Genomic DNA, 27973 nt, shown 5'->3' on the forward strand with positions numbered 1-27973 from the left:
CGTCCACCAGAGGGCGCCCCTAGCCAATTTTCAGTGCTGCTTTTGTTTGCAATGGAGTGTTGGTAAAAAGGCAGGCTATTAAAGTTCAATAATACGATATAGCCAACAAGGGCTATCCTGTCTTCCACAGGATTCTTCATCCTACAGAGAGAAACAGACAGCCTATATATGAAGCCTTTCCTCTCTTCTTCTTCTTCTTCTTCTTCTTCAGAAGCTTCTGGGTAAGGTACAGCAGACCTCGTGTGAGATGTGGTTGTGTGTGCACACACAGAGCTGCGTGCCAGTTTCCTTTCCTCAACAGCCGGTAAGAGCATTAAACGGGAAGCCACCAGAGACGCGAGCTAACCGGGAGGGATCAGTGTTTTCTCCATCATGTACTCCTCGCAGCTCCCCCCAGGGGGTGCCACACTCAGCTCTGAAAGGAGGGGGTGGGAGAAGGTGGTGAAATGAGCAATTCTGTTGCTAACCCCAGGGCCTGTTTCCAATCCAAAGCAAAAACAAATCCCTAATCACTTCTCCCTCTCCCTTCTACTCTATAAATGCACGATGCAGTGAGAGTAACGGTGTCTAATGGGCGGCTGTGTTTTTTTTTTTACAGAAAGCTGCCCGTACATAAACACCAGCCATAAATCACACCCAGCCTTTCCCCCAACGAAAGCAGCCAGGGGAAGTGAGCTAAACCCCCTGACGAGAAACAAACAAACAGCCACGTTTTGCCTTTTAGTTCAAATAAATTATTATAATATATGTCATTATTATGTATAATATATATATTTTTTTTGTTTCCATTAATACATTATTAATAAAATATTTTACATAAATATGTTTAGTAGTAGGTTTTTAAAATGTAGGTTTTCAATCATTAAATTGAGAATAATTTTAATTGAAGAAACTACTTTTTAAACATGTGGTTCTCTTTTATTTTCAGTAAAAAAAAAAACTAAAAAATTAGACCTTCATTTTATGCCAATTCTCACTTTTTTGGCTTAATAGTAATCTTGACGTTGTTCTTTACATAGTATAAACAATCATGATAAATGGATCAGTAGAAATGCTCCAAGATGACTTACATTGTCTTCCATTGAACGGTTAGATTTTGGTTGTGTGACAGCAGCACTACCAGCAATAATTCATTTATTATGTGCACAGATTCCATTCTTTGCATAAAAATATTATTTAAAAAAAACTGAATTTCTGATTAGACCAGCTGTAGAGCAAACATTTTTAGATCTCAGAAATAATGTCGTCGTTTTGTAGTCTGCGCCATAAGGACTCACTAATCACTACAATTTCAAACCCATTTACTCACCATTATCTCGCCTTGTGGTGAATAAAATGTTTCTAAGCTGATTCGCTTGTCTTGTGTTCATTTTCAAGGCTTCTCTAAATTGCTCATTAAGGAGATGCTTCCAGTGGCAGACTGTGGTGAAGTTTGGGTATTAGGCAACAGGCACAGAATGAGTGGATTTGTTAAAGAGACTATTGAGTCAAACTGACTAAAACGCAGCACAAAGGAAACTTTTAGAATCACTTAAAGGAGAACAAGTTAAAATTTTTATCATAAACAATTCAACTGGATTTAGAATTGTTTCAGTGCCTAAAAATGAGTGTAGGTCAATTTAAAGCAAAACTGGGAGCTACTGATGGAGGCTGCCCCTTCAAATAAGGTATCACTACAGCTAATGCTATATGTAATCAAAATATGAGCACTGTAAAGTTATATTCCAACTACAATGGCAAGAAAAAGTATGTGAACCCTTTGGAATTGTAGGGGTTTCTGCATTAAAAAAGTGATCTGGTCCCCATCCAAGTCAAGTGTATTGACAAATGTAATGTGCCTACATTAATAACAATAAAATTATTCTGATCATTCATGTCGTCATTGAGAACAACCATACAAGCTCATAGGGCTAGTGGATAATGTGTGTGAACCTGTGTGAGTTAATGATCTTGACTTATTGATCCATGCCTCACCAAAAAGAGCTTTTAGAGGATCTACGATCAAAACTTGTTGATTTACATAAAGCTGGAAAGGGTTACAAAGTGATTTCAAAGACTTTTACAGTGAGGCAAACAATCTACAAATGGAGACAATTTGGGACTGTGGCTACTCTGCCAAGAAGTGGCCGCCCAGTCAAAATGACCCTAAGAACACAACGGAGACTCATCAATGAGGTAAAGAAACAGCCCCGAGCAGGGTGTCTATGGCAGGACACCACAAAGAAAGCTGCTGCTTACTGATTTGTTCTGTAATGTTTCTCATGAGTTGAAACATCAACTGAAAAGAGTTGTAGTAAATACAGTAACCCAGATGAACTGTTGTCTAGCTTAGAGCTGCTTCTTATTGGTTTGGAGATTGAGCTGTGAGTGTGGTCTAACACATATGGTAGTTTAATCAAATGTTCCTGTAAGTCTGTCTGTTTTGTGCCTTTGCTCTATTGTGTTAAGACAAGACAAGACAACCATATTCACCATTTGTGTTGACCTCTGCCTTTAACCTATCTGTGCAGTGAACTCACACACACACAGTGACAGTGAGGACACATGTCCGGAGCAGTGGGCAGCCATTGGAGCAGAGAGGATGAAGGGCCTTGCTGATAGGCCCAACAGTGGCAGCTTGCCAAGCCCGGGTATCGAACTCACAACACAGCCCGGTGCTCTAACCTCTGAGCCACTTCTTTAACACTTAATAAATACATGTAATACATTACAAAGGTAAAGGTGCACGTATTTGTCATTGTACAGTGTACAGCGAAATGTGTCCTCCGCATTTAACCCATCTGGTAGTGAACACACACTCACACACAGTGAGTTAGGGGCAGTGAGTACACACACACCCAGAGCGGTGGGCAGCCAACTCCAGCGCCCAGGGAGCAGAGAGGGTAAAGGGCCTTGCTCAAGGGCCCAACAGTGGCAGGTTGCCGAGCCCAGGAATCGAACCCACAACCCTCTAACCGCTGAGCCACCACTTTAATACACTTTAATACGCCATACATTTAATACACTTCCAAAATAAATGACTCTACTAAACAAACAGTCACTGAAATTCCCAACCTAAAATAATATATAGGAATGTATTTCTGTCCCCTAATAGTAGCCTCTTCCTTCTCTTTTAAAAATGTCATTTTACAGGTACTAGTGATAGGCCTGCTAAAATTGTTATATGTGCAATAGACAATACATGTAAAAATAGAAAGCTCTGAAAGTGCATGTTGCAAATTTCTGATGTAAAAATGAAGCTCAAATAAGCTAACACAGCATTTCATAACAGTTTCTCTCAGGATATGTAATACACCATTACACTTCCAACCCATCTTATACAGTCCTAATATCACCATCTTGTCCATTCATTTTGTCACCTCGGAGCAAATACTGCTGATGTTAAAGGCTGTGTTTAATATAGAGTGTCTTGTGCAGCCCACTGCTATAACCAGATAAGTGTGCACTGTAATCTTCACCCTACCTTTCATAAGGCTACTCTAGAAGAACATGGTAGGTGAACAGAGCCAAATTGCATTCCAGATCCATATCAGCTCATTCAGAGCCTGGCTTCCCTCAGCAGACTGTAATGGAAGCAGAGCAGGCTCTCCATATTAAAAACAGACATTTCCTCTCTGGCCTCATCCCTCTCCCCACAGCAGGCTGTTGAGATTGGACTCATGCATCTTCGGGGGCTTTTGGTGCAGTGTGCTCGACAGATCCGCTATGCTGAGCCTGTGAAAAGCCCCTCATCTCAGGGATTTAGAGCAGCATCTGATTACTGCCATGTTGCCACTTGTAATCCCAGAGTGTAGTAATTAGACCGGAATACTGCCTCGAAGTGGAGATCATGTAAAGTCTTAAGGTATTGAGAAACTGTGTCATACATGACTAATATTTCTGGAAGAGTGAGATTACATGCTGTAGGCATCTCGCTCTGAATTGGGTTAGGCTTGGTGTGATCACGAAATGACTGCGAGCGCTTTATGAATACATACATTTACAATATTATCCAGAGCTGCAGGTGAGGTGAGAGTTGGGCATCCTTGCATTAAATAGTATGAGTAATTATTGAAATACCATGGTACAGGGACTTACTTAAACTAATTAATTAGTGCTTATAAAATCTCAACTAGGATAAAATGAAGGAATATCAAGACCACCACAGCATTAACATACAATTTGTGATGACACTACAATCTCTGTATTGATAAATCTATACACTCTAAAACATTTACAAGCATTTACACAGCATTTACAAGTCTAAATAGGGTGTTTGTGTAGCTTACAGGCTGTAGAAACGGCCTGCTTAATTTTCCAAGGTCTACAAATTCAAAAAGACATTTTGAATTACCTGAAATCAGTATGAAAGCAAAACAGAAATTGGATGAGAAATTACTGACCCAAATAATTAAAATACTAGTATTTGTCTGTTGATTGGTTTTTGCAACAAAAAATATCAAATCAGTATTGGTATAGACTAGTATCATGCCATCTCTATTATGTATCGGAAATCCATGCTAGACATCCCCATCACTTTGCCATAGAGTGCAAGAAACTGCACCACTTTCCACATAGATGTTGATGCTAACTTTAGACTGTCAAACAATGGGAAAATGCACAGTGCACATTTTATGATAAGAGACGGGAATACAATTGTTTATCAGATTTGATTAATCATCACAAAAATGTAAATACAAGGATCTTTATCCAAGTACCACCTGCTAGGCTGCATTGCCAGGACTGTTAGCACCATATGAAAAGCACTGAATTTGGTTTCTGGTTTTCTCAAGTGTCATAGCCCCAGATTTCTTACTGCTGTGACATCTAGCCCAGCCTTGCTCCTGTCTGTATTGCTCTCTTTACATTCCCACATGTGTTTCCCCCTTAGTTCCATGTGCTTATGTGTTTGTGTATTGGTCTCTGTCTCCGCCCTTAGCCCCACCTTGTCATTAGTGTTCCCATCTGTGTGTCGTCTGTAGCAGCCCTCTTTTTATTTGCCCCAGGTGTTCCCTGTTCCTTGTTGAGTATAAAATCCCTCTTGTGTTTGTGTTGGTTTTGTTCCAGTAAGTCTTGTTTTGTGCCTCTGGCTTTTTGTTAGACTTTTATTTGTGGTGGTGTTTTGTACTGTTTTACTGTCTAGCTTGTTGTCCAGTTTATGCTCTAGACATGGGTGGGCAATGAGGGCTGGAGTCCAGCACAGTTTGTTGAGTTCCCTGCTCTAACCAACCTACTGTACTGTGCAATTTACAGGTGAGGAAAATAATAAAACTGTGCAGGAGGCTAACCTTCCAGGACTGGAATTGTCCACCCTTGCTCTAGCATTTGTTCTCCATACTGTAGGTATTGGTGTAGTTTCTGAGGGTTTTTTTGTTTGTTTGTTTGTTTCCTGTTCTTCTTGGTCCTGCTATCATGATGTCCTGCTCCTTTGTCTTGCAGCTGTTCAAAAGAGTCCTCTGATGTGAATGGAAATGTTAAATGAAACACATGTGTTTATTTCCACCTTTAGCATATTAAAGTCTCTGGTTGCAGAATTTGCAGTCTAGGCAATGTTTGCATTGTTTCAGGTGCCTGTATGCAGCTGTGCCATTGTTCTAAACCAACTCTGCAAAAAAGCTTAGGACAGTTGTTCTTATTCATGGAAACATTAAACATGGAATAAATTACTACACTAAGCTTTTGCAGACTGTAATGATTTAGTCTAGCTGTGCTAGTAGTAACTTCTACCAAAGTCAGGGTCAAGTCTGTTCACTTGGTGGACATCTTTGTAATGTGAGCGAGCAGATATTTGACACATAACTAGGTGTCCATGTCTGTGAAAGGGGGAGACCAAAATACTCAAAACTGAAGGTAAAATTACCGTTAAACATCTGACAACACCTCATGTTCAGCTCAATAATACAAACATTGTACAAACATTTTTTTTTTTTTTGACAGTTTTGACATTATCATTAGGAAACTAAATATTCAAAGCTTTGTAAATGCTGCCCAAAAAATGAAACTTAAGATATCCCCCTAAAAAATATATAGTCTACTGTTCAAAACACATTCACAACTTTGTTTAGCATTCATTTAAATGGGCAAATGGCAGATACCATTCTAACGAAACAGTGCTTGTACCCAAGTCTTTTATACACAGCGTGCGAATGGGTAACGTCAGCTCTGGCTTTGTTGAAGTTCTACCGCCCACAGGCCGGATATCATACCTCAGGTCACATAACACGGCCTGTTGTCTTGGGAGCTGTAAAGTGAACGGTTAGCAGGTCAACAAATCAACATGCAGCTTTAAGCCTTTCAAGCACAGGCATACTGCTGGTTGAAGTTCGGGTTTAAAAATATTTCATGCTGAGATAAATTGTGGTGAGACGTGCAGGGATAAATAATACACTCTTTTATAGAATCCAAGGTGAAAGAAGCCCCAGTGGCTATGCATTTAAACATCTTCTTTCAGCAGCTCTCTGAGGTTGTGATATTCGGGCAGGCCGCGGTGCATTTACCCCTGGCGTGCGAGTTTATCACCCTTCGGCCCAGGCGATGTCTGCCTGGCTAGAGGCAGCCAGGAGGATGGACTCGGGGAAGATTAATTGGGCGGTGAAGGTGCGAGGAAAAACAAAGACCAATCTATCTGCGTCTGGGAAATCGGACAGCCCCACAGAAAGGCGAGTGAGCGAGCTGGCACGGCTATCTATCACAGGACACTCATTACACACAAGGTCAAGGTTCTTTCTGTCTTCAGGGCCCCAGGAGAACATCTATTCCCTGCACAGTTGCACCCCAGGCCCACCAGGCTGCCACAGGCCAACGTCCCAACAGAGAGCTTATCCAACACTTATTTCTGACAACACATGACAGCCCTTTATTCTAAGTGGTAGTTTAGCTTACATACTATTATCTATAGAAGACATAGGCATGCTGTGTAGCTAAAAACAGTAGCAACATCCATCTTGAACCTGACATGGAAACCACATAAACAAGCGTATTGGAGATTGCTTAAGACGTCACTGCCGTTTGAACAGTGATAGATTAGGTCAGTAATTTGCACATTATAATTGATCATTAGCCTCCATTACAGGTTTAGCTTCAATGAAGCTTCATAAGCAAAGGTCAGAAACCAAATTGCTTGCCCGATTAACAATTGCTAATTGTGCAAATTTTATTTGATTCAATTGATTTATGTGACAAGCTATAGAAGGTTGTGTGTTGGATTCTTGCTCCATTCACTGTCTGTAAGAGGTTTGGTGTGTTCTCCCTGTGTCGATTTTCCACCTCCCATGAACCTTCATAGTAGGTGAATTGGCCATGCTAAATTACCCCTAGATGTAAGCGAATGTGTGTGCGTGTGATGCCCTGCAATGGACTGGCACCTTGTCCAGAGGTATTCCTGCCTTGTGCCCAATGATACAAGGTAGGCTTTGGACCCATCTTGACCAGGAAAAAGAAAGCAGATGGATGGAATTATATCTAGGTTTGAAAATCGTGGAAACGCCCTGTCATTATAAGCTTTTTCATCATCATCAGTTATAATTCAGAACTGAATAAAGTTCAAGTGTGCAGACTTTACTGCTTGTCTACAATAATTCAGCCTTCTCTGCGTCTTACAATCACCATAGCCTCTTAAATTTCATGACGTTTATTACACCTCACGGGCTTTTATTCAGTGATTACATGGAAACAGTGTAAACTGGCTGAGTTATGCTTCAAGTTATATGGGTGTGGAATTCCAAGTCTGGAATCACCTGTGGTTCAGTGGAGTTCAAGCGGTTCACACATTGTTTCCACATAATTTATGACATACACTCTTTAAAAAAGCCACCAGAAAGAGTTCTTAGGATCGATGCCTCTCAATTACCACATTTGGGTCTCTAAAACACTAGTTCTTAAACTGGTCGTTAGACACCTCCTGAGGTTCCAGAATTTTGCTCCAACCCAAATTACAAGACAGGGATAGAGAACAAATGTGGACCAGTTTGAGGATCACTGGATGAGCGTGAAGATCCTATTTAAAATGTAAAGAACACCATGTGTTTGCTCCAGCCGTACGTCATTTATAATTATGAGTGTTTGCCATAGAAGTGTGAAAAGAACCTTTTGAACTAGAGTGAGATTTAGTAGACATGTTGGAAATCAGGCGACTGTAATGGACTCCAGTTCCGTTGCCCATCCCTGCTTTTAAAGGTTTAAAGTAGTAAATGTAAAGGGTCCTTTCCAATTTAAAGGTTCTTCACGCACAGCTATTTTACAAAAGTGGCATCCCTCAAGGAACCATTTATAGGCGCTTTATTTTTAGGAGTGACAACACAGATTCCCTGAATTCATGGCAACATCAGATGTTTGAAGAGGTTTCCAATGTTCAGAAATAAGGTAACAATGCTTGTCACTAAAGCTATATTCTAACAGCGTATTCTGGTCTACTGGTTTGTCCAGCTAGAGCTCTTTCTGATGTAGCATCATGATGATGTAAAAAACACGAGCATACTGCCATTTTATTAGTAGAAGAAATGAAGCCATCACCCTTCGCAATGATCATAGATTTGTGATAGCCGGCCCAAAGAGGCTTAAGTCATTAAAGGAAGCATTGCAAACCAAGTGGTTTCAGCCTGGAAGGCTGCCAAAGGGAGTAAGTGTAAAATGGAGATTTCACATATCTCAGAGGACAACAATGTAATCCAGCAGAGAAGACCGAGAGAGATCAGCCTAGTGAGAAACAGAGGGAGGCAGGCAGGGAAAGAGAGAGAGAGAAAGAGAGAGTGGGGGGTTGATGGTGTGCAGTGGGTGAGGAATGTGCAAGGCTGGCCAAATGCACATCTCTCTGGTCTCGCAGAGCAGACGAGGGAATAGTGATCTGCTATGACAGGAATGCGAGAGTGGGATATCATTAGAGGCCGAGAGCAGCCCTCCTGTTCGCACTCACATCACCCAACACTGCCGGGACACACAACAACAGCTGTCTAATAACACTGACTGACTGCGCGCTCGCCCCACTGGAGAGCACCAAGCCACTTCAACCATGCCTGCTCTCACCCAGAAGAGAGATAGAGAGACAGACAGAGCGAGACACAGATAGAGGGAGGGGGTGGGGAGACAGATAGAAGTTATTACTGTGTGGAGGTGTTTCTATTTGCTTGGAGATGGCTGTCAAGAACAGATGTCACGATATAACCTCACTCCGCTAAGGGCTAAACTGACTGCTGCCTTTGCTCGGAAAAAGCTCTGAGGAGAAATTGCCACATTTTCAAAAGTACTGGCAGATCTTGTCAACGTATACTTGTCGCAGATGTGGACACTCCGAGCACGATTGCAATGCTGTGTTGTGATTCCTATCTTCAGGCTCCTGTGAAGGCCAGTGAAGTCAAAGATGATGAGATAGACTAGGCCTACATTCCTGCTTCCATCTCCACACTGAACTGAGGCAATGTTGTACTGGAAGAGGCTAGACTGGTACGCAGGTAGAGTAAGAGGACTAATCTCAATATTATTGTATAAATGTAGATCTATCCAGTATTTTCTCATGAATGAGTTATGGAGAGGCCTAACCTAACTTTTTGGCTGTACCTACTGTGTATTGTGTATCTGCTCACCTGGCCGTCACTTTCAGTATGTCTACTCGATGGGCACACAGTGTCGATGTGATGTCTTTTTTGGGTTGGATTCTGGTTGTGACAATACTTGACCTAAACACAACCCGCTTTCCAACTTTCTCAATTACAATTATGAGATATTATTGTTGAAATATGACGTTTTTTCATTTTAACCAGTTGGTTTGGGTTGCAACCAAAAATGGTGCTACAGGTTTGGAGAATACGCCAGCATTTTGGTTAGCATATTCCTAAATGTTGGGTCTACATCATATCACTGTTATCTACTGCCGTGCCGCTCACATTCAAAACATTTCAGGTACCTCATTTAAAACCAAGACAGCAGATCCTATGATCTGTAAATCATCCACGCTTACAACTACGTGGTGAAATGAGCTGAAGATCGGCGAATGTGTGCAGCGGTTCACGAGACACTTTTCATGTAAACCTTTCATTGGAACCCAGAGTCGTTGGTGCCCCGGACGCTTCCCTTAATACATACATTCATACATACATTATATTTTATGTTATTTTCTGTGTTTGTGCAGCTTTTTCAGAACATCTTTAAAATGATTCACATTAGTTGGTTGTCACTGGATATGTATATTTAAAGCTTACATTCTATGGACATTGTTATCTGACTGAATGTAGGTCAGTCAGATGTCGGGTGACCAAAATTCAATGTCAGGACTATGTTTAATGCCAGTGTCAGTTTGAGGGAGAATAGATGGTTTTTAGCCATGGTGTTAAGTTACCCTAAATCCAATGTTTTTCATCCGACACTGAACTTTAGAAAGTTAAGGTCTACACAATGTGAAATTCTAACATTGTTAGATGTTCATATGTTGTTGGTTTTAAATAATGAGGTTATATAACCAAAATGAGTTGGAATGAAGTGTTTAACCCAATGTTGGTTTTTGATAGATTACTATAGGTTATTTTGATTTACATCCCAAATTTAACATCTGTACAACTAGGGTTATCATATTTTGGTTACCAAAAAAGAGGACACATCTGTTGAGGTTAGGATGTTGCGGTCGAGGGGCTTCAAGTTGGCCTAGTTGCAAGGCTGCAACAGTGTGTGAGTGTGTGTGTGAGGGTAGGAGGGAGTTAAATACCTCTAACAACATGCAACAACATTAATGAACATTAATACATAAATATTTCCTCATTTACCAAAACTAATAAATAGCCTTAACTGTAAATCCTTCCCTATTAGTTCAATGTATGTTTCTTTAAATAAAATGTTAAAGGCAACTTTTACCACGTTTTTTTTTTTTTGCATTTTCATGCCAATAAAATAAAACATCAGATAAAGTCAAACTGATTTGTGTTTATTTATTTTGTGTTTTGACATCAATCTGATTTTGATCTGACATTAGAGTACTACCTGTGGTACATCCAGTGAGTGCTGGGTGTACCACAATCGACATAATACAACGTTTGCCTCAGTTCAGTTCTGAACTGAATTGCACCGCTCAGCCCGCTCTCTGGAAGCAGTGAGAAACTTTAGTAGGATGAACGCACTGTGTTGTGGAACAAAAGAAGAAAAAAACACTATATATATTTTTCAAATCACAGGAAGCTGAAGAGGTGACTGTAACTGATTCAGCCCTGAGGGACAAGTGTAAATTCAGCTAAGCATTGTGCTTAGGCTATTAGTTAGCGGAGCTTGCGTTCATGCTCAAGCACTTACCTGAAGTGTCCTTCTGCCTCTCAGAAACACAGCCTTATTAATTACTAGCTCAGAGCAGCAGACTTAATTACAGTCGCTAAGTATAGAGACAGAAATGTGAACAGAAAGGAAGATCCTCAGTAATTGTACATAATCACTTATCATGTATCTTTAGTCCATGAAAAATACATGACACATCTTAAGCAGCAGTTCTGAAGTATGACAAGGTCAGGGATGAAGCATTTTTAACTGATCACAGTAAAGGCATCTTGTGTGTTATTTTGGTGTTATTTTGTTGGAAATTTAGTTTCAGCATTTTTTTCTAAATTGAAATGGCATCTTATTCCATTGTTCAAAATTACCCCTGAAACTGTGTGTCTGTGCAGCGTCTAGGCCAGAGAGCTGGAATGCTGGTAGTATCATTGCTAGACTGAGTCTCTTGAAGCCCACAGCCCACATTGTTAGCTTCAGATGTGCTATGCAAAATAATTACCTGTCTAGCAGATATATAGCAAGGTCAGCATATCACACTTCACGCCCTTGAACATCCTCAGCTCTCTCCAGCTTTTGAATCTCACACTGATGTTCACTCTGGTCTTTGCTCTAGACTGGTCATACCCTTTTTAATTGGGGCTCTTCCGTTTTTCTTGGTTTGTTTGTCAGTGTAAGGCATTCTAGGAAGCATATGTGCAAGATGTCTATGTACACTATGTGTCCAAATGTTTGTGGACACCCCTTCTAAAAAACGCATTTAGCTACTTTTAGGTTGCACCCATTGCTGACACAGATGTGCAACTGCACACACACACACACAGATTGTCTAGTCCCTGTAGAGAAGTACTGCCAATAGAATAGGACTCTCTGGAGCAGATAAACATTAACCTATTTGCACCATACCTAATACCTATGTGCTAGATAATAAGTGTGTGCTTGAGGGGTAAAAACGTTTATTTTGGGGAGTTGGGGATGAGTTGGAGGGGTGACCATCTAACATCCTGACCTCACTAACGCTCTTGTCTCTGAATGCAATCAAATTCTCACAGCAAAGCTACAAAATCTAGTAGAAAACCTTCCCCGCAGAGTAGAGACTGTAGTTACTCCAACAAAAGCAGGACAAGCATTTTTAAAAATACCCTTGACTTCAGAGGAAACAATGAATGAGCAGATGTCCCAATAATTTTTTCCATATAGTGTATGTTCCTGCTATTTGCAGAGGACATGCAACATGAGGCAGGTGAACCCGCCACCTTTTTTCACCTTTTTCCATTTTTCAGATTCAACGTTTCGGCTAATTAAAGTATTTCTATTTTGTAAAAATTATTTTTCAAACTGAATAATCACTCTAAATGTCTAGAAATGAGTTAAAGACTCATCATATTCTACAACAATGTTGAAATGAGAAATATTAGATTTTTAGACTAAATATAAGAAAAATTAATTTGTCCCAGACTTACTATACCCCCAAAACCCAAACTTAACTGTTGGCACTTCAGACTGATACGTTGTGTTCTCCCGGCATCTGCCAAATCCAAAATCATCTATCAGACTGCCAGCCAGTGACGCACAATTCTTCACTCCAGAGAACATGATGCACAGGTCCTGTGCTGATGTTGCTTCCAGAGGCAGTTTGGATCTCTATAAGGAGTGACGCAACAGAGAATAGGCAGTTGTTATGCACTATGTGCTTGAGCACTTCCCAGCTCCAGTCTGAGTTTGTGTGGTCTACCAATTCGTGGCTGAGCTGCTTTTGCTCTTAGACGCTTCCACACAATAATAACTCTCTGCTCTCTAGCAGGAGATGAATTTCATAGACTGACTGGTGGCAAAAGTGTCACAGAAGTCCAGCAAGGCCATTATCTGAAGATTACACTTTTTCTTGTGATCGCAAGACAATAAAATGTGTTTTCCTGTAATTATAACTTATTATGGTTATGGATACTGTTCCAACCCCAGACTGTTTGGTCTGTATACAGCTTTTTGATTGCATGTACGGTGAAGATTTTTGTGGAATTTGTTTCCCATAGGAATGAATGGGGTGCAGCGGTTTGTGCTCCCTTCTAATGTCAAGATGATATAACTATACTTGTAGCACCCAATCAACTGCATGGGGTACCACAGCAACTCCTTGGCAACACCTGCACAGCCATCTATGATACCATAGCAACTGCCTAGCAACCAACTATCGACAGCTTAGCAACCTGAATCTTGCAACATCCTTCTAGTAAGCACTTAGCAACAACATAGCAAGAACCACCGGAGATACCATAGCAACCACCTGCAATACCATAACAACCACTTAACATTGTAGCTACCAATTGTGATGCCATAGCAAACATAGCAACCATAGCAACACCATAGTAACAAACTATCATACTATGACAACTATTGGCCAACACCATAGCAACCAACTAGCACTGTGATGTCATTGCAACCATTTAGCAACACCATAGTAACCAACTTTCAACACTATAGCAGCCACCTAAAACACTTAGCAACACCATAGCAACCACTTAGCAACCAAGCAACTGCCTGGATGTGAAGTTGTGCAGCCATTCTGCCTTTACTTCAGGAAATGTACTTTAGGATTTTTCTGAAGACAATAGGCTCATTTTGTCATTTTTTATGAGAACAAAGGTTCTGTGATCACAACTTATTTTTTGTTGTGAAAACAACCTCTGCCTGGACAGCACACAAGATCACAAGAATAACAAGTTCTGGTCTCCTATTATGCCACGTTTAAAGTCACTGAGCTCTTCTCTCTGATTCTGCCAGTGTTTGTTTATGGACATTGCACGGCTATGTGGTTGAGTTTATACACCTGGTAGAGTGTGGCTGTGGCTGAAACACCTTTTGACAGCTGGGCAGAAAAGGGGGAACTGTCGCAACAGGTTGCATTTTAATGACCTTTTTACAAAAATCATTAAACCAGGTATTTCATTTGATGTTTCTAGATGCAAAGCCCATCATAGACATGGCTTGCACCTCACTCACTCACACACTTCTGTTTAGCAAGCTACAAATCCTCCACAATGGGGTGCTGGTGGTACTCAAATAGCTTTTGGTGCTCCGCATCCACGACTGTGTCTGTTCTGTGCTCAGTAGCTCATCATGTTGCAATGTTATTGTAATTACAATAAAAAAGAGTGTGGATTTTGGCCTTCACCCCTTCTGTCTGTGTGAAATGTTCCTCAGTAAATGTTGAATAATCGTTTCAGTGTTTCACTTGGTCTCAGTTCAGACAGCTGCACTTTAAAGGATGGGTGGCCTGAGATCAAGTTGCCCATGATGGTAAGGCATCCATCACCGGCACCACCTTATTTATGAGGCTCTTCCTGTGGAATGCAGTGTTTGGTTTTCGTCAGTCACAACAGCACTCATGTCAGCTAAAAGGCTCCATTCTTTTGACTAATTCATCTACAGAACATTATTGCAGCAGTCCAGGCGTCCACAAGCTTATCCAGGTGCATTTGGGCAAGATTGAAAAATTCATGCTCTTAGTGTCGGATCAGTGAGTTCCGGCTTGCTGGGGTATGATTGGGTCCCGGTGTTTACTCTGTCTTTTTCAGATGATGAAGGTAAGAACACCTGCAGAGACCTCCATATTCCTACAGCATTGTTATGGTTCTTCATCAACTTTACTGGGTACACTTAGAGATCTTGACAGGATTTCCTAAGTAGATTCACAGCTTTCTCAGAATTTGTCCATTTGGATGTTGGGGCTTTACTTCAAGTCTTCTTGAAGTTCAGTGGAGCACCAGGAGTTCAGGGCATCCCTTTGATCATGGTATGATGTACACCTATAACCGTGTGCTGAAGGATTTTACACTGATGTTAAGAGACAAAGCCTTACACAGACTCAAAAATATTCCATTGATTTTTCTAAAGTTCTGTATAATTCACTGGTTGACATGTAAACAAAGGGTGGTTCAGAGTGGTTTGATGTGAAATGGTGCGTTATCAAAAAAAAACGTACTGCATTTGATTTCTTTACAAAGGTAGAGATAGGAACCAGAGGTCTAAATGTCCATGACTGAAACATTGCCATTTTATTTATGATCAACAATTAAACCTACAAATTCTCAGAGTTTTCAAATGTCATGTTGATAACAGCAAAATAACTAGTTGGACCATTTTAACTTGCGATGCCCTGCAAATACTTCTCCCACATGAATGGATTTGAAAAAATATGGTTCAGGGCAAAGCATTCTCAAAGCTACCCTACAACAGTGGTTCAGGCATCAGGCAGACATTAATAACCACTGCATGTAAAAGCATGATATAGCTTTCAGAAGCATGAAAAGCCTTCAGACGTCTGGTTCTTATACACCAATCAGCCATAACACTAATACCACTGACAGGTGGAGTGAAACTTGATTATCTTCATCCACAGTGGCATCTGTCAAGTGAACAGTCAGTTCATGGAGATGATGTGTTAAAAGCAGGACAAATGGGCAAGCGTAATGATCTGAGCCACTTTGGCAAGGGTCAAATTGTGTCGGCTAAATGACTTGGTCAGAACATCTCCAAAACATCGGGCAGGTCTTGTAGGATGTGCCAGGGATGCAGTGCTCTGTACGTATCAAAAGTGGTCCAAAAAAGGACAGTGAATTTGCGACAAGGTCACGGGCACCTAAGGCTTGTTGAGGTGATTCATGGAGGCCCTACCTCACAACTTAGGACTTAAAGGATCTGTTGCTAGGATGTCTTGGTGCCAGACACCACAGGATGCTTACAGGGGTCTTGTGCAGTCCATGTTTTGAAGGCTCTGTTGTGGTGGCACAAGGGGGACCTAATCAATATTAGTGCTAATGTTACGGTTGATAGATGTACAGTATACACTAATCATACAAACAGCCTACTATCTACTGGATTCAGATCCTCTGTTTGGGTACAGAAATCAGCAAAACTGTGTAATGTGATATTTACTGTGCAGCTGGATTTTTCTGGAAAACATTTACACTGTGGATTTACTAAGGAAAGCTATGCAGGACACTGAAAACTAGTGTTGTGAATACAGCTTAACCTTATAAAACACATTGCGTTATTAAGAGCTGCTTATGATTATTGCTTGTTAAATTTCAAAGTATATTTTTCTGTTCAAAAGCCTCAATTACAAGACAAGAGTACTTGGTCAGCAGGCAAGCTTATTGAGTGGGAAGCCTGAAAGCAAAGTACATAGTAAGACAGTTAATTCTAAGAAAGGGCCTCTACTGGTCAATAGTGACTGTAGCTAACAAAAGCATTTTCAGCCTCTACAGACTGTGGGTAGCTAAGCGTGTCAGACCTAAACGTTGCTGAATCCTCCAGTGCACTATAAATTGTGCCTAAATGGTTCCTAAATAGGTTCTCTGCCATAGATTGGCTTAGTGACATGAAAATGATCTATACCAGAGGAACAGTCCATGGCAAAAAAGGCAACCTGGCTAGGCAGGGGTGGAAAATATGTCATTGTAATTATACTTTACCTCATTATTACTGAATTGAATACTTCTACTCTCATTTAATTACTCTTACTGAGTACCTAACTGACTGACCAACCAACCGAGTGAGTGATCTGTCCCTCACTGACAGCAGTTGAACCATACATGCACAATCGTCAGCCAATACAAACAGTAGGAGGCAATTGTATAATACATTTCATTTAATTAAATGAAGAAAGGGTGGATATACAAGACATGATAAAAAAGTATTGGGACACCTGCTCCTTCATGGTTTCTTCTTAAATCAAGGCTATAAAAAAGAGCATTGCTATATATATATATTTTTTTTTTGCACCTTATTCACAACTCATCCCAAACGTTTTGGATAGAGCACCATCCATTATTCCAGAGAACACAGTTCTACTGCTCCACACTTCAATGCTCTAGCCCTCTAGCCCCGCCTTTCATGGTGCCAATAGGGTCATGTTTATGTGCTCCAGAGAGTCCTATTCTATTGGCAGTACTACAGGGAGTGTTCTTCTGCTTAGGTGTTCTGAATGTTGCAAATAATGAAAGTACTGATGATTAATGGTAGTAATAATAATATTATATATTAATAACAAATATTATAATATATAGTTGCAAATATTTTCGACATAGTCGGTAGGCAGATAGCAATAGCAGGTCCGGACCAGGGCAACTGGTCTGACGCAGGAGGCAGGGGAGCCCAGCAGTCAGCTCTCAATAGTCTTGCCTTTGGGAAATAAAAGCATGTACTAATCTATCTGCATTATGAAGGATAAGGCATTTCTTAGCTTTGCAATTTTCTGAAGATACAGAAAAGCTGTCCTAGTAAGATTAGCTATATTTTGTTCAAATGATCGATTGGAACAAATGATGATGCTAAGATAAGAGAAAAATCAGACAGATTTAACATTCAAGTCTGGTCATTTATTCTTAGATTAGGTATATGTGCATGTGCACATTTATGTCAGCAGTGGGTGCAATTTAAAGTAACTGAAAGCATTCATTAGACGGAGTGTCCACAAACATTTGGACATAGTTTATCTTTAATCAAGTGTCTTTGTTTGCGCACAAATAACAGAGGCCACAGTTGGACCTTGTTTTTAAAGAAAGCATGAATAGGATTATGAATATGCCTTAAATGTCATAACTATTTGCTTAACTGATGTAGGTTAGAAGAAAATGCCATTATTTGCATGATCTTCCCCTAGAGCACTTATGTCATGGCTTATGCGGAGCCTTGCTGCTGTGCTGTGGTTTTACTTTTCATTGTTATGTATCCACAGGTATTCAAATCACAGCTATCGAGGTTCAGGCAGTACAGATTGTACACCCTGCCTTTACCTCACAGTCAGACATGATGACACCGTGGATGAAATCTAGAACCAGCTTTGGATTCGAGGAACAAGTTTAGATACTTCTGGTCCGATCTACAGCCCGGGGACATCTGCTCGGCATCCGAAGATGTACTGGAGCATCTGACACCAAGACTTTAGCAGCAGAGCCTTGAAGTCCTTTAAGTTGTGATAAGAGGCCTCCATGAGCATCAATGAGTCTTGGGCACCTGCGACCCTGTTCCCCGGTTGTCCTTCCTTGGAGCACTTTTGATAGGTACGGACCTGCCTTGTGTTTTGGAGATGTTCAGACCCAGTCATCTAGCCGTTACAGTTTGACTCTTGTCAATGTGGCTCAAGATTCTTATGCTTGGCCATTTTGCCTGCTTCCAACACATCAACTTCAACAACTGACTAATTCATGTATCCCAGTTGGAACATATAATCAATGCCATTCACTTCACCGGTTTAATGTTATGGCAGTTCAGTGTATACTGTGCATTTTACAAATCCAACAGTTCAGAATTCCTAAAGTCAGCCAATGCCTTTGACAACTGTGTGGAGGCTAAGCTTTATGACCATTCAAACCTGTAAAATGCAATAAGCCATTAGAGCTAAATCTAACCTAGAGCTTATAGAGTAAGTGACTGGTCTTCAGTCTTTGTCTCCGACTGGCACACTCCAGCTACTCATCCTAAAACCCATCTCAAACTGTGGCTCAGAGGTTCACGCTGAGGGCAAGGGCTTGACGACCTGACAGCCTCCTTGCCCCCCTCTCAAACTGACAGCCGTCGCCCTGAACAAGCCGAGCCACCGCTGCGCAACCGTCTGACGGCCTCCAACACGATAATGAAGCCACCAGCCTTGCACTTGCATCCTGCTGCAGTGGCGCGGAGAGCATGGCCCTCTGAGTGCTGATAAGCCCTTCCATGTTGTGACTCAGTGGCAGGCTGAGCTCTCCAGCCCTGTGAATCACTCCCTCTCTCTTCTGGAGCTGTCAGAGATGGAGATAAACTCATTTTTTCAGCACTGTGCACTTCCAGTGCATACAGGAGCTGCATTAATGTATTCTATTCAGGCTTCTCAAATTATTGTCCTAGCCATCTAAGACAGAGCTGAACATACATTATCCACTGTCAGTTTCATTATGTGAGCTATGAATGTATTTATACAGTAAGTGCCCAAAGCCAGACGACCAGGCAAAATACACCATTTTTACTTTAAATTAGTATTAATGTAGAGTTACTTTATGGAGTTAGGGAAAAATGCAGAAAATCTACTTTCTACTGTACTTTCCAATTCAGTTTTGGGTCAGCGTGCTTTTACATTACAGAACTGTTCCAGGATTCTATTTTTCAAGTGACTAAGTAACTAAGAGGTCATATAAAATGCACTAGGGGCCCTAGAATAGAAAACTGTATGTACTTGGAATAGTTGAATAAAGGAAGTTCGGTACATGAACACGAAAGCGTCCTCTTTTAAAAGCAAAACCTATGTACAGTGGGGAAAAAAAGAGACAATGAGAGACAAAATAAGAAAATAAATTCAGAAAATCACATTGTTTGATTTTTAAAGAATTTATTTGCAAATAATGGTGGAAAATAAGTATTTGGTCAATAACAAAAGTTCATCTCAATACTTATTTTATATATAGTTATATATCCTTTGTTGGCAATGACAAAGCTCAAACGTTTTCTGTAAGTCTTCACAAGGTTGGCACACACCGTTGCTGGTATGTTGGCCCATTCCTCCATGCAGATGAGCAGTGATGTTTTGGGGCTGTCGGCGGGCAACACTGATATTCAACTCCCTCCAAAGGTTTTCTATGGGGTTGAGATCTAGAGACTGGCTAGGCCACTCCAGGACCTTGAAATGCTTCTAACGAAGCCACTCCTTTGTTGCCCTGGCAGTGTGCTTGGGATCATTGTCATGCTGAAAGACCCAGCCACGTTTCATCTTCAATGCCCTTGCTGATGGAAGGAGGTCTGCACTCAAAATCTCACAATACATGACCCCATTCATTCTTTCATGTACACGGACCAGTCGTCCTAGTCCCTTTGCAGAGAAACAGCCCCAAAGCATGATGTTGCCACCCCCATGCTTCACAGTTGGTATGGTGTTCTTTGGATGCAACTCAGCAACGAGTTGTGTTTGTATCAAACAGTTCTACTTTGGTTTCATCTGACCATAAGACATTCTCCCAATACTCTTCCGGAACATCCAAATGCTCTCTAGCAAACTTCAGACGCGCCCGGATATGTTCTGGCTTAAGCAGGGGAACACGTCTGGCACTGCAAGATCTGAGTCCCTGGCGGCGTAGTGTGTTACTGACGGTAGCCTTTGTAACGTTGGTCCCAGCTTTCTGCAGGTCATTCACTAGATCTCCCAGTGTGGTTCTGGGATTTTTGCTCACCGTTCTTGTGATCATTTTGACCCCACGGGCTGAGATCTTGCGTGGAGCCCCTGATGGAGGGAGATTAGCAGTGGTCTTGTAGGTCTCCCATTTTCTGATTATTGCTCCCACAGTAGATTTCTTCACACCAAGCTGCTTGCCTATTGCAGATTCAGTCTTCCCAGCCTGGTGCAGGTCAACAATTCTGTTTCTGGTGTCCTTCGACAGCTCTTTGGTCTTCACCATAGTGGAGTTTGGAGTGTGACTGTTTGAGGTTGTGGGCAGGTGTCTTTTATACTGTTAACGAGTTCAAACAGGTGCTATTAATACAGGTAATGAGTGGAGGACAGAGAAGCCTCTTAAAGAAGAAGGTACAGGTCTGTGACAGCCAGAAATCTTGCTTGTTTGTAGGTGACCAAATACTTATTTTCCACCATTATTTGCAAATAAATTCTTTAAAAATCAGACAATGTGATTTTCAGAAATTTCTTTTCCCCTCATTTTGTCTCATAGTTCAGGTCTACCTATGATGTCAATTACAGGCCTCATTTTTATAAGTGGGAGAACTTGCACAATTGGTGATCGACTAAATACTTTTTTTTCCCCCACTGTAACTAAAACAGAGCTGTTAAACAGACCAATTCCAGATCTCCAAAACTATATTGTAATAGTCTCTGCTAATAAAAAACCCAAAACAAAGCCAACTACTTACTATTAATACACCAGATAACTTACATTTAATAAATGCATTCTTCGGCACATTTCTTTTTGCTATACTGTATTTCGATGTTCGTCCCAACCTTTGTTAAACTTTCACTTTTTGAAGAATGATATTTAATCTAACTGCCACAACATAAAGTTAATATTCTATCTATTTCAGGTACAGGAAAACACTCACTCATTACAGAAGAAGCACACAGGTGATTTGTCAGCATGAACATTTACTTTTGCCATGTCATATAACAAAGTGATATTAACTAGAAATCAAGTATCCTTGTGGTGTAACTTAGTTTTATTTTAATTCCACAAATTTTTCAAAAAAATTACAAAATACTCAAATGGGGAGAACACAGGACTCACAATTTCTTTTTAATTATTTCTACTTTTTGTTTACATTGTGTCATCCCATGGAGACTACTAATATATACAATAAGCTTCAAGATACCAGTATATATAAATCTTAGCAGTCAGAATTTACATTCTGCTATTGCCGCTTTGAAACAAGAAGCTAAACCATTGACAACACTCAACATCAAAGGTTTAAGACACAAAAAGGGGACAAAAGGGAGAAAATGCTGAAAACAAAAGCAGAATGTAGTTTACATCATAGAGACGGAGACAGGCAGACGGTAGAGTTCAACTAAGGAGGAAAAAAGGCCTGATTTGGGCTTGTACTGTCAAAGTGGGTTTCTGTGCAAAAAAACGGAAAGAAACTGTCTCGGGAAACAGTACTGTTTGATCAAGTATTATTCAAATTAAAAGTGAAAAGAAAAACACCTTGCAGCAATGACCGTATTTGTGGACATTAAATGAATTCTTTGAGGGTGTAAAATGGCCTTGATGAGTGTGTGCGGTGATTCAATCTGGTCTGACATAAAAACAGCAAATACTGCATGTAACAGTCCACAATGGCCATCACACAGTCTCGTCACAACAGAGAGAGAGACCAGGGAAGGCCATACGTCATGGAGGAAATGCAGTGTCAGGAATGCAGAGAGAAGCTGCAGTGGTAACGTTCATCTCCACTACTGCAAACATGCAAACACGTATACATGGAACTCTTGTTCAAAGCTCTTTACCCAACTTCTGCTGAAAACCTTCTGCGTTATCACAGTGAAAATGACTGAATAAGGAGTAGTGGAGGTGGGCTAGACTGCAGAGCCATCTTTTTTTCTCCCCATTAGCACCCGTTGACTATATATATATATAAAAAACAAAACAAAAAAAACCCCCCTAAAAGTACGAAACTGAGGAGGAAAAAAAAAACCAAGAACCTCAAAGGCATTTTCATAATTGAGAGGCAAAAGAAAACCGGAATTATTTTTTGTTGAAGTACTTTCACAAAACTGCATGTAAAAGATCTGAACCCAATTCACGTTTATAAAAGGTTACGAATTTCAGCGTCTTCACTTTGGTACACAGAAGAAAGACATATACTTTAAAATGCACTCGTTCACATTATCAGTTCACGTAAAACCAATTAAGAGTTTAACATTTCATCGTTTCAATGTTACTCAGTGCAATTTTGGCTTTTCAAAAGGATCTGGGTGTAAGCCCTCGTGCACAAACGTCAAACAATTACCCCTTTCGGCTCTATAACTCCACATCCTAAATCCTAAACCATAAAAGCAAAACGAAGATGGTCGAGACGTAATGAATGGGTGTGGTGTGGTGTGTTTGTCGCTGACAGCATATGGGACAAAGAGCAGCTCAACTTGAGCATTCACCTTATGTGTGTGTGGATAAAAATCTGGTACCATTCTCCCAGCGACCCCGTTTTGTGGACCGCAAACCACCTGACACAGCAACCTGTTCAAATAATGCCATCTCGTTCCCCTCTGAAACAAGGGATGATGCTTCAAAAACTATTATATTGGAGGTCTAACAACTTGGTTAGGAATCCACACCTAATAATAATAATAATAATTATAATAATAATAATCATATGTATATATATATTTATATATATATACTATTTACAGACTCAAAAAAATGCCATGCTGCAGCTTTTCTTAAAATTATGAAAACCTCCTACAATGTATTAAAATAAACATTGAATTTAAGATAGCACTTTTCAGATATAATGGCCCAACTGTTCTCTTCCTCTTTTTTGAATAAGCACAGTGACAAAGTGTCTGGTATTCTAGCACCTACAAAAACGTCAGGGAAGCTTCTCAGAGGATGTTCATGCAGGAAAGTCACAATCAGTCTTGAGGACGTTGTCACTACTTGAACGCTATATACCAAAAATGAAGTCAATGTCTTTAGAAAATAAAAATGTCCATAATAGGAAAGAAAGCTGACAACAGAAAAAAGGTCTTCAGACAATCCGTCACTTTTCTGTTCTTCTGCAAACTAAAAATGTTCCAAGGACACACAAGTTCCTTTCAGTGACTGTTCTGAAGCGACCTCCTGTGTCCTGCTGACCTCTGCGATGTCACATCCCTCTAACGATCACAGTTGCTTATCGCTCTCCTTCTTCAACCGGCTGTAGAATAAGCAGAAAACAAAAACAGTCAAACACATGGAGTACAGACTCGAGCTTCCAGGATTAAAAATCTGATATAGGTCATTGACGGGTGTTTCATGAAATCACTATGGGTTCATGGTTAATAATAATACCACTAATAGGCTGTGAATGGAACCATTTTGATGAATCAGCAGCTTGCTGTGTCAGAGTAGTCCTAATGTTTTCCCCCATAGGCAGTGTAACTGACCTGTAGTAGTCCTCCTGACCAGGCAGAGGGCCCCCGTGCATGTGGTGGTGCCCGTGCAGCCACTGCTGCTCCATGGCCAGTCTTTGCAGTTCTGCAGACTGCGCATGCATAGCCTGCAGCTGATGTGCTGCTGACATGGGTGGCGGCAAACCAGCTGGTAAATCTCTAGGGTATGGTGTACCTGCAACATCAACATAAACCAACAGGTGTAGACTGGTTAATACACAATCTTGAGTGATACAGACCAGAAAATGTGGATTTGCATCAAAATAAAAATAAGGAATCATGGGAACTGTTGTGGTGACAGACGTACCAAACACAGGGTGCCGGAGCATCTCGTGTTCGTGTGGAGGCTGTCCGAGCAGGGGGTTGGGGATGGCGCCAGGCGGGTAGGGAAAGCGGGTCAGGTGTGGTCCAGCAGCCAGCGGGTCAACTAGCGGATGTGCCCCAGAACCTGGGGGACACACAAGACATTCACCACCACCTTCTCCGTGTCAGCAGCTTTTTGTCAGGGTACATGGGCATTATAACAGTACACAAACACAAATGCATGCCCACCACTCACTTCCAAACACCAAGCATAATCACATCAAAATATACTGCATGCCAGTTGTCTTGTCACATGCATGCTCATTCTTTCACATGTATGGTAAACAAGAACTTCATCAAAAGGTTCAAACATGCTTAACTGAATAATTAAATTAAATAAAGTGTCTGGTGTGGTGCAGATTAATCAGAGGTTTTCCCTCACCTTGGTGCAGTGGGTCTTGCTGATGCAGATGGAGGTGAGAATGGATGTGTGAATGCTGGTGATGGTGTGGCGTCACGTTGAACATCTGCAGCCTGGCAATAGGGTCATTGGCCACTGAGGCCATCCTCTCAGCATGCAGTCTCTCTGCTGCCAGGCGTTCCGGGTAGGTCATCTCTGGCCGCAGCTGGGGTCCACCCAGCGCCAGTCGCTCCCGCTCCAGGGGGTTCAGACCGGGGTGGAAGGAGGCGAAAGGGTGGCCGGCCATAGGCGGCAAACCGATGGGCCCATGACGGGCAAAGTGCTCCATGGGATTTGTGGAGGGGTGCAGGCTATCCAGCTCAGGAGGTTTGACCTCGAAGCCAGGCTTCATCCTCTCTCTCAGCTCCCTTTCACGAATCTCCCTCTCGCGCATCTCCCTCTCTCGAAGCTCACGCTCACGCATGCCAGGGTCTGCGTTGTACAGGCCAGGCATGTGGTATGCCAGCAGGGGGTCTGTGGGATTGAGGGACATGAAGAACGGGTGGTTGCGGTTGGTGGGGGACATAACATGGGGCCGGGCATACTCGCTGAGCGTGCGCAGGGCAGGTGTGTCTGGCCCAATGTAAGGAGGAACAGCAGCGATGGTGGTGGGAGGGGGTTCGAAGGGCGGCCGCATGTGAGCTGGTCCTGCCATCTGAGGTTCTCCCATCCGGCTCTCATGAGAAGAACTGGATGCTTTCTGTAAAAGTCAGGTGGTTAGTTACATAAATAAGACAACATTATGTGGCATAGGGTTTAAATGTATATAACCATTGGAAGTCTCTAAAAGGAAACCTACAGCAGCTCTCTCAGCCTCCTTCTCTCGTTCCCGTTCCCTTTCCCTTTCTTTCTCTCGTTCCCTCTCCTTCTCCTTCTCTTCCCGTGCTCTCTGCTCAGCTTCCCGCTTCGCTTTCTCCAGTGCCTCCTCTCGCTTTTTGGCCAGCTTGGATGATGGCAGTGGAGTGAAGTAGAAGTCTGTTCTTGCACAGGTGTTGTAGCCTCTGTCCAAATACTTATAGAACCTAGAAGAGCAGAAGGGCAGACCTTAAGATTTCAAATTCTTACTACAATCAAAAATTAGTTACTGAGCAACTGTTTATGGTTCCCTTCACATAACATGAAGACAAAAAGTAAACTTATTTGAGCCCGAAAGTTCTACAGCCAGTTATAAAACTATGCAATTACTTCATAACAAATAAATAACCTCTGGCACATCAGCTCATTATTCTATGGTAAAGTCACTCAATCAGTCTCTTCACTCCCTAGGACATAATGAGCTGCACCCTGGGTGCATTAGCAGCCTCATTGCTATTCACTGGCAGTGTGTTTGCAGCACTTAGGAGACAGCTCCACAACAGACCTAACAAGACTTATTCGTGTTCTGATGGAGCCTTTCACTCTAATGATGCAGTCATTAATCTAAGGCCTGTCCTGGCCTTGATGACTGCAGAGCAACTATACGCTGAAGAAAAGGCTAATACAAGCTCGGAAATGGGACCAACTGCAATCCACAATAGGGATTTTAAGGTAAATTCCTTGAAACACACTGTACTGCACAACTGACCAATAACAGTGTTTGTACATTCCCCGGTTGTGTAAATTTGGTTGAGAAAATCGGAGCACACAAGATAAGGGTGTGTCATACCTTGCGGACTGGCTGGCGTGGCTAGGTGTGTTGACGATGGTAGGCTCTGGTGAGGGGCTCCTCTGTGGAGGTGGTGGACTCTCTGGCTCTTCTGCTTCGTCCAGAGGCTCTTCCTTAATTTGCACAGGGGGCACAGTGGAGGGTCCTGGGCAGGGCGCACTGACTGAAGCAGGCAGGGGCATGGAAATGGAAGAAGGAGGTTGTTGCAGTCCAGCCAGGGGTCCTGGCACCGAGGAAGGAACGGAGGAGGGTGGGATAGATGCTGAGCCTCCTGGGATGTAAGGATGAGGAGGGAAAGTTTGCTGGGAAGGCGTTGGGTGCGAAGAGGCAGCTGATGGGGGCAAAGGTGGAGCTGGAGGAGGCGCATGGCTGCCTGAGGCAGGCAAGTTTTGGGACTGGGTGAGTACTGGAGGCTGTGCAGGTGGAGGCTGCAGCTGCTGAGGCATGGGCTGTAATGGAGGCGGGTGGGCTGAGGGTGTGTGATGCGTGGACAGTGAGCTGAGTGGCTTCAAGGCAGGTGGTGGGGGCAAGTTGGAAGGCATCTGTGGGAAAGGAGGCGCAGAGAGGTGTGGAGGATGTTTGTGTGATTGAGGATTTTGCATCTGTGGGATAGGGGTGGTGGGTGGAGGTTTGATGTGGGGCATGGACATGGGTGCAGGTGGCAGGGGTTGCTCTCGAGAAGGCTGGCCACTGCTCTGTGCAGAGGACTGCTGTGACTGTGATGGAGGAGTGTGAGGCTGCTGTTGCTGGGACAGGGATGAGGCTTGTCCCTGACCTGATAATGGAGATGGAGGAACCTGAGACTGAGTGTGAGGGAAAGACTGTGGAGGTAGGGGATGAGGATGAGGCATATGGGGCCCTGTCTGCAGTGGGTGGCCCATAGGAGGCATCGGGCCATGTAGTGGAGGCTGCAGAGGCTGGGGGCCGGTCTGAGAGGGTGCCGGGGGCTGAGGCATGCCCTGCATTGGCGAGTGAGGTGAGGGAAGCCTCTGAGGATGCAGCGCCGCTCCAGACTGGATGTGAGAAAGCGGGCCTGTTGGAGGTATTTGCTGAGGAGGCATGGAAGGGGGGGGGATGGACGGAGACACCTGGGAGGAGAGCGCTGGTGCCCCTGACGCTGGGGGTGTGGGTGCTGTGGTTGTGGAGGAAGAGGCCGCTGGTGGCAGAGCTCCTGTCTGGCACTGGATGACAGGAGGGTGCTGGCCCTGAAGGACTTGCTGCTGTGCAGATGAGTCTGAGTCGCTCTCGTTGTCACGTGGACTGGGGATGCTGGGAGAGGAGCTGCGGTTGTCCTGGTCAATGTCCTTAGGGTCGCTACTGCCCTCGTCGTTTACACTGCGACCATCCGAACTCTCACCTTCGCCTTCTCCCTCACACTCTGAAGGCGAGTCAGGCCGACTCAGTTCCTAAGAGACAAGGGAGGGAGGGAAAGTCAGTAACCATCTCTCAGGTAGTAATTACTTTGTGCCAGTTAAGCAAATAGAGCAACATGGCCTGTTCCACAGCATTTACAGGCTGGCTCAATAAACAAAAGTACTACTGCTTGTCATATGTCATAGTTCCTGAGTTGAGTGCAATAAGCTGATGGTCTTCAAATTATATAATATAGCTCCAGAGTAAGACTGCATGAAATGTGTTGCCTCAAGTGTTACTTGCAGAGCAAAGTGAATTATGACTGATAAACTTTTCTAATACTGCTAAGGGCTGGGCACACTGGGACGCA

General features: G+C 42.4%; 2 protein-coding genes across 6 annotated transcripts in view; both read right to left on the minus strand.

Annotated features, from left to right (window-relative positions):
* Nucleotides 1-27973, minus strand: part of eno1a (enolase 1a, (alpha)) — a 331916-nt gene that overhangs the window by 109322 nt on the left and 194621 nt on the right. The gene's annotated exons all lie outside the window — the stretch shown is intronic.
* rerea (arginine-glutamic acid dipeptide (RE) repeats a) overlaps nt 21394-27973 on the minus strand; it is a 182612-nt gene continuing 176032 nt past the window's right edge. For 3 of the 5 annotated variants that reach the window (XM_072696159.1, XM_072696158.1, XM_072696161.1), the window contains 6 exons: nt 26251-27656; nt 25405-25627; nt 24588-25305; nt 24150-24320; nt 23837-24017; nt 21394-23607 (listed from right to left, as the gene is read on the minus strand). In XM_072696159.1, coding sequence (XP_072552260.1) covers nt 23574-23607; nt 23837-24017; nt 24150-24320; nt 24588-25305; nt 25405-25627; nt 26251-27656 — 2733 coding nt within the window. In that variant the 3' untranslated portion in view covers nt 21394-23573. The remainder of the gene's footprint in view (nt 23608-23836; nt 24018-24149; nt 24321-24587; nt 25306-25404; nt 25628-26250; nt 27657-27973) is intronic. The other 2 variants (XM_072696160.1, XM_072696162.1) reach the window with 1 other exon arrangement.

The sequence above is a fragment of the Salminus brasiliensis genome, chromosome 14 (assembly GCF_030463535.1).
Source record: "Salminus brasiliensis chromosome 14, fSalBra1.hap2, whole genome shotgun sequence".
NCBI lineage: Eukaryota > Metazoa > Chordata > Actinopteri > Characiformes > Bryconidae > Salminus > Salminus brasiliensis.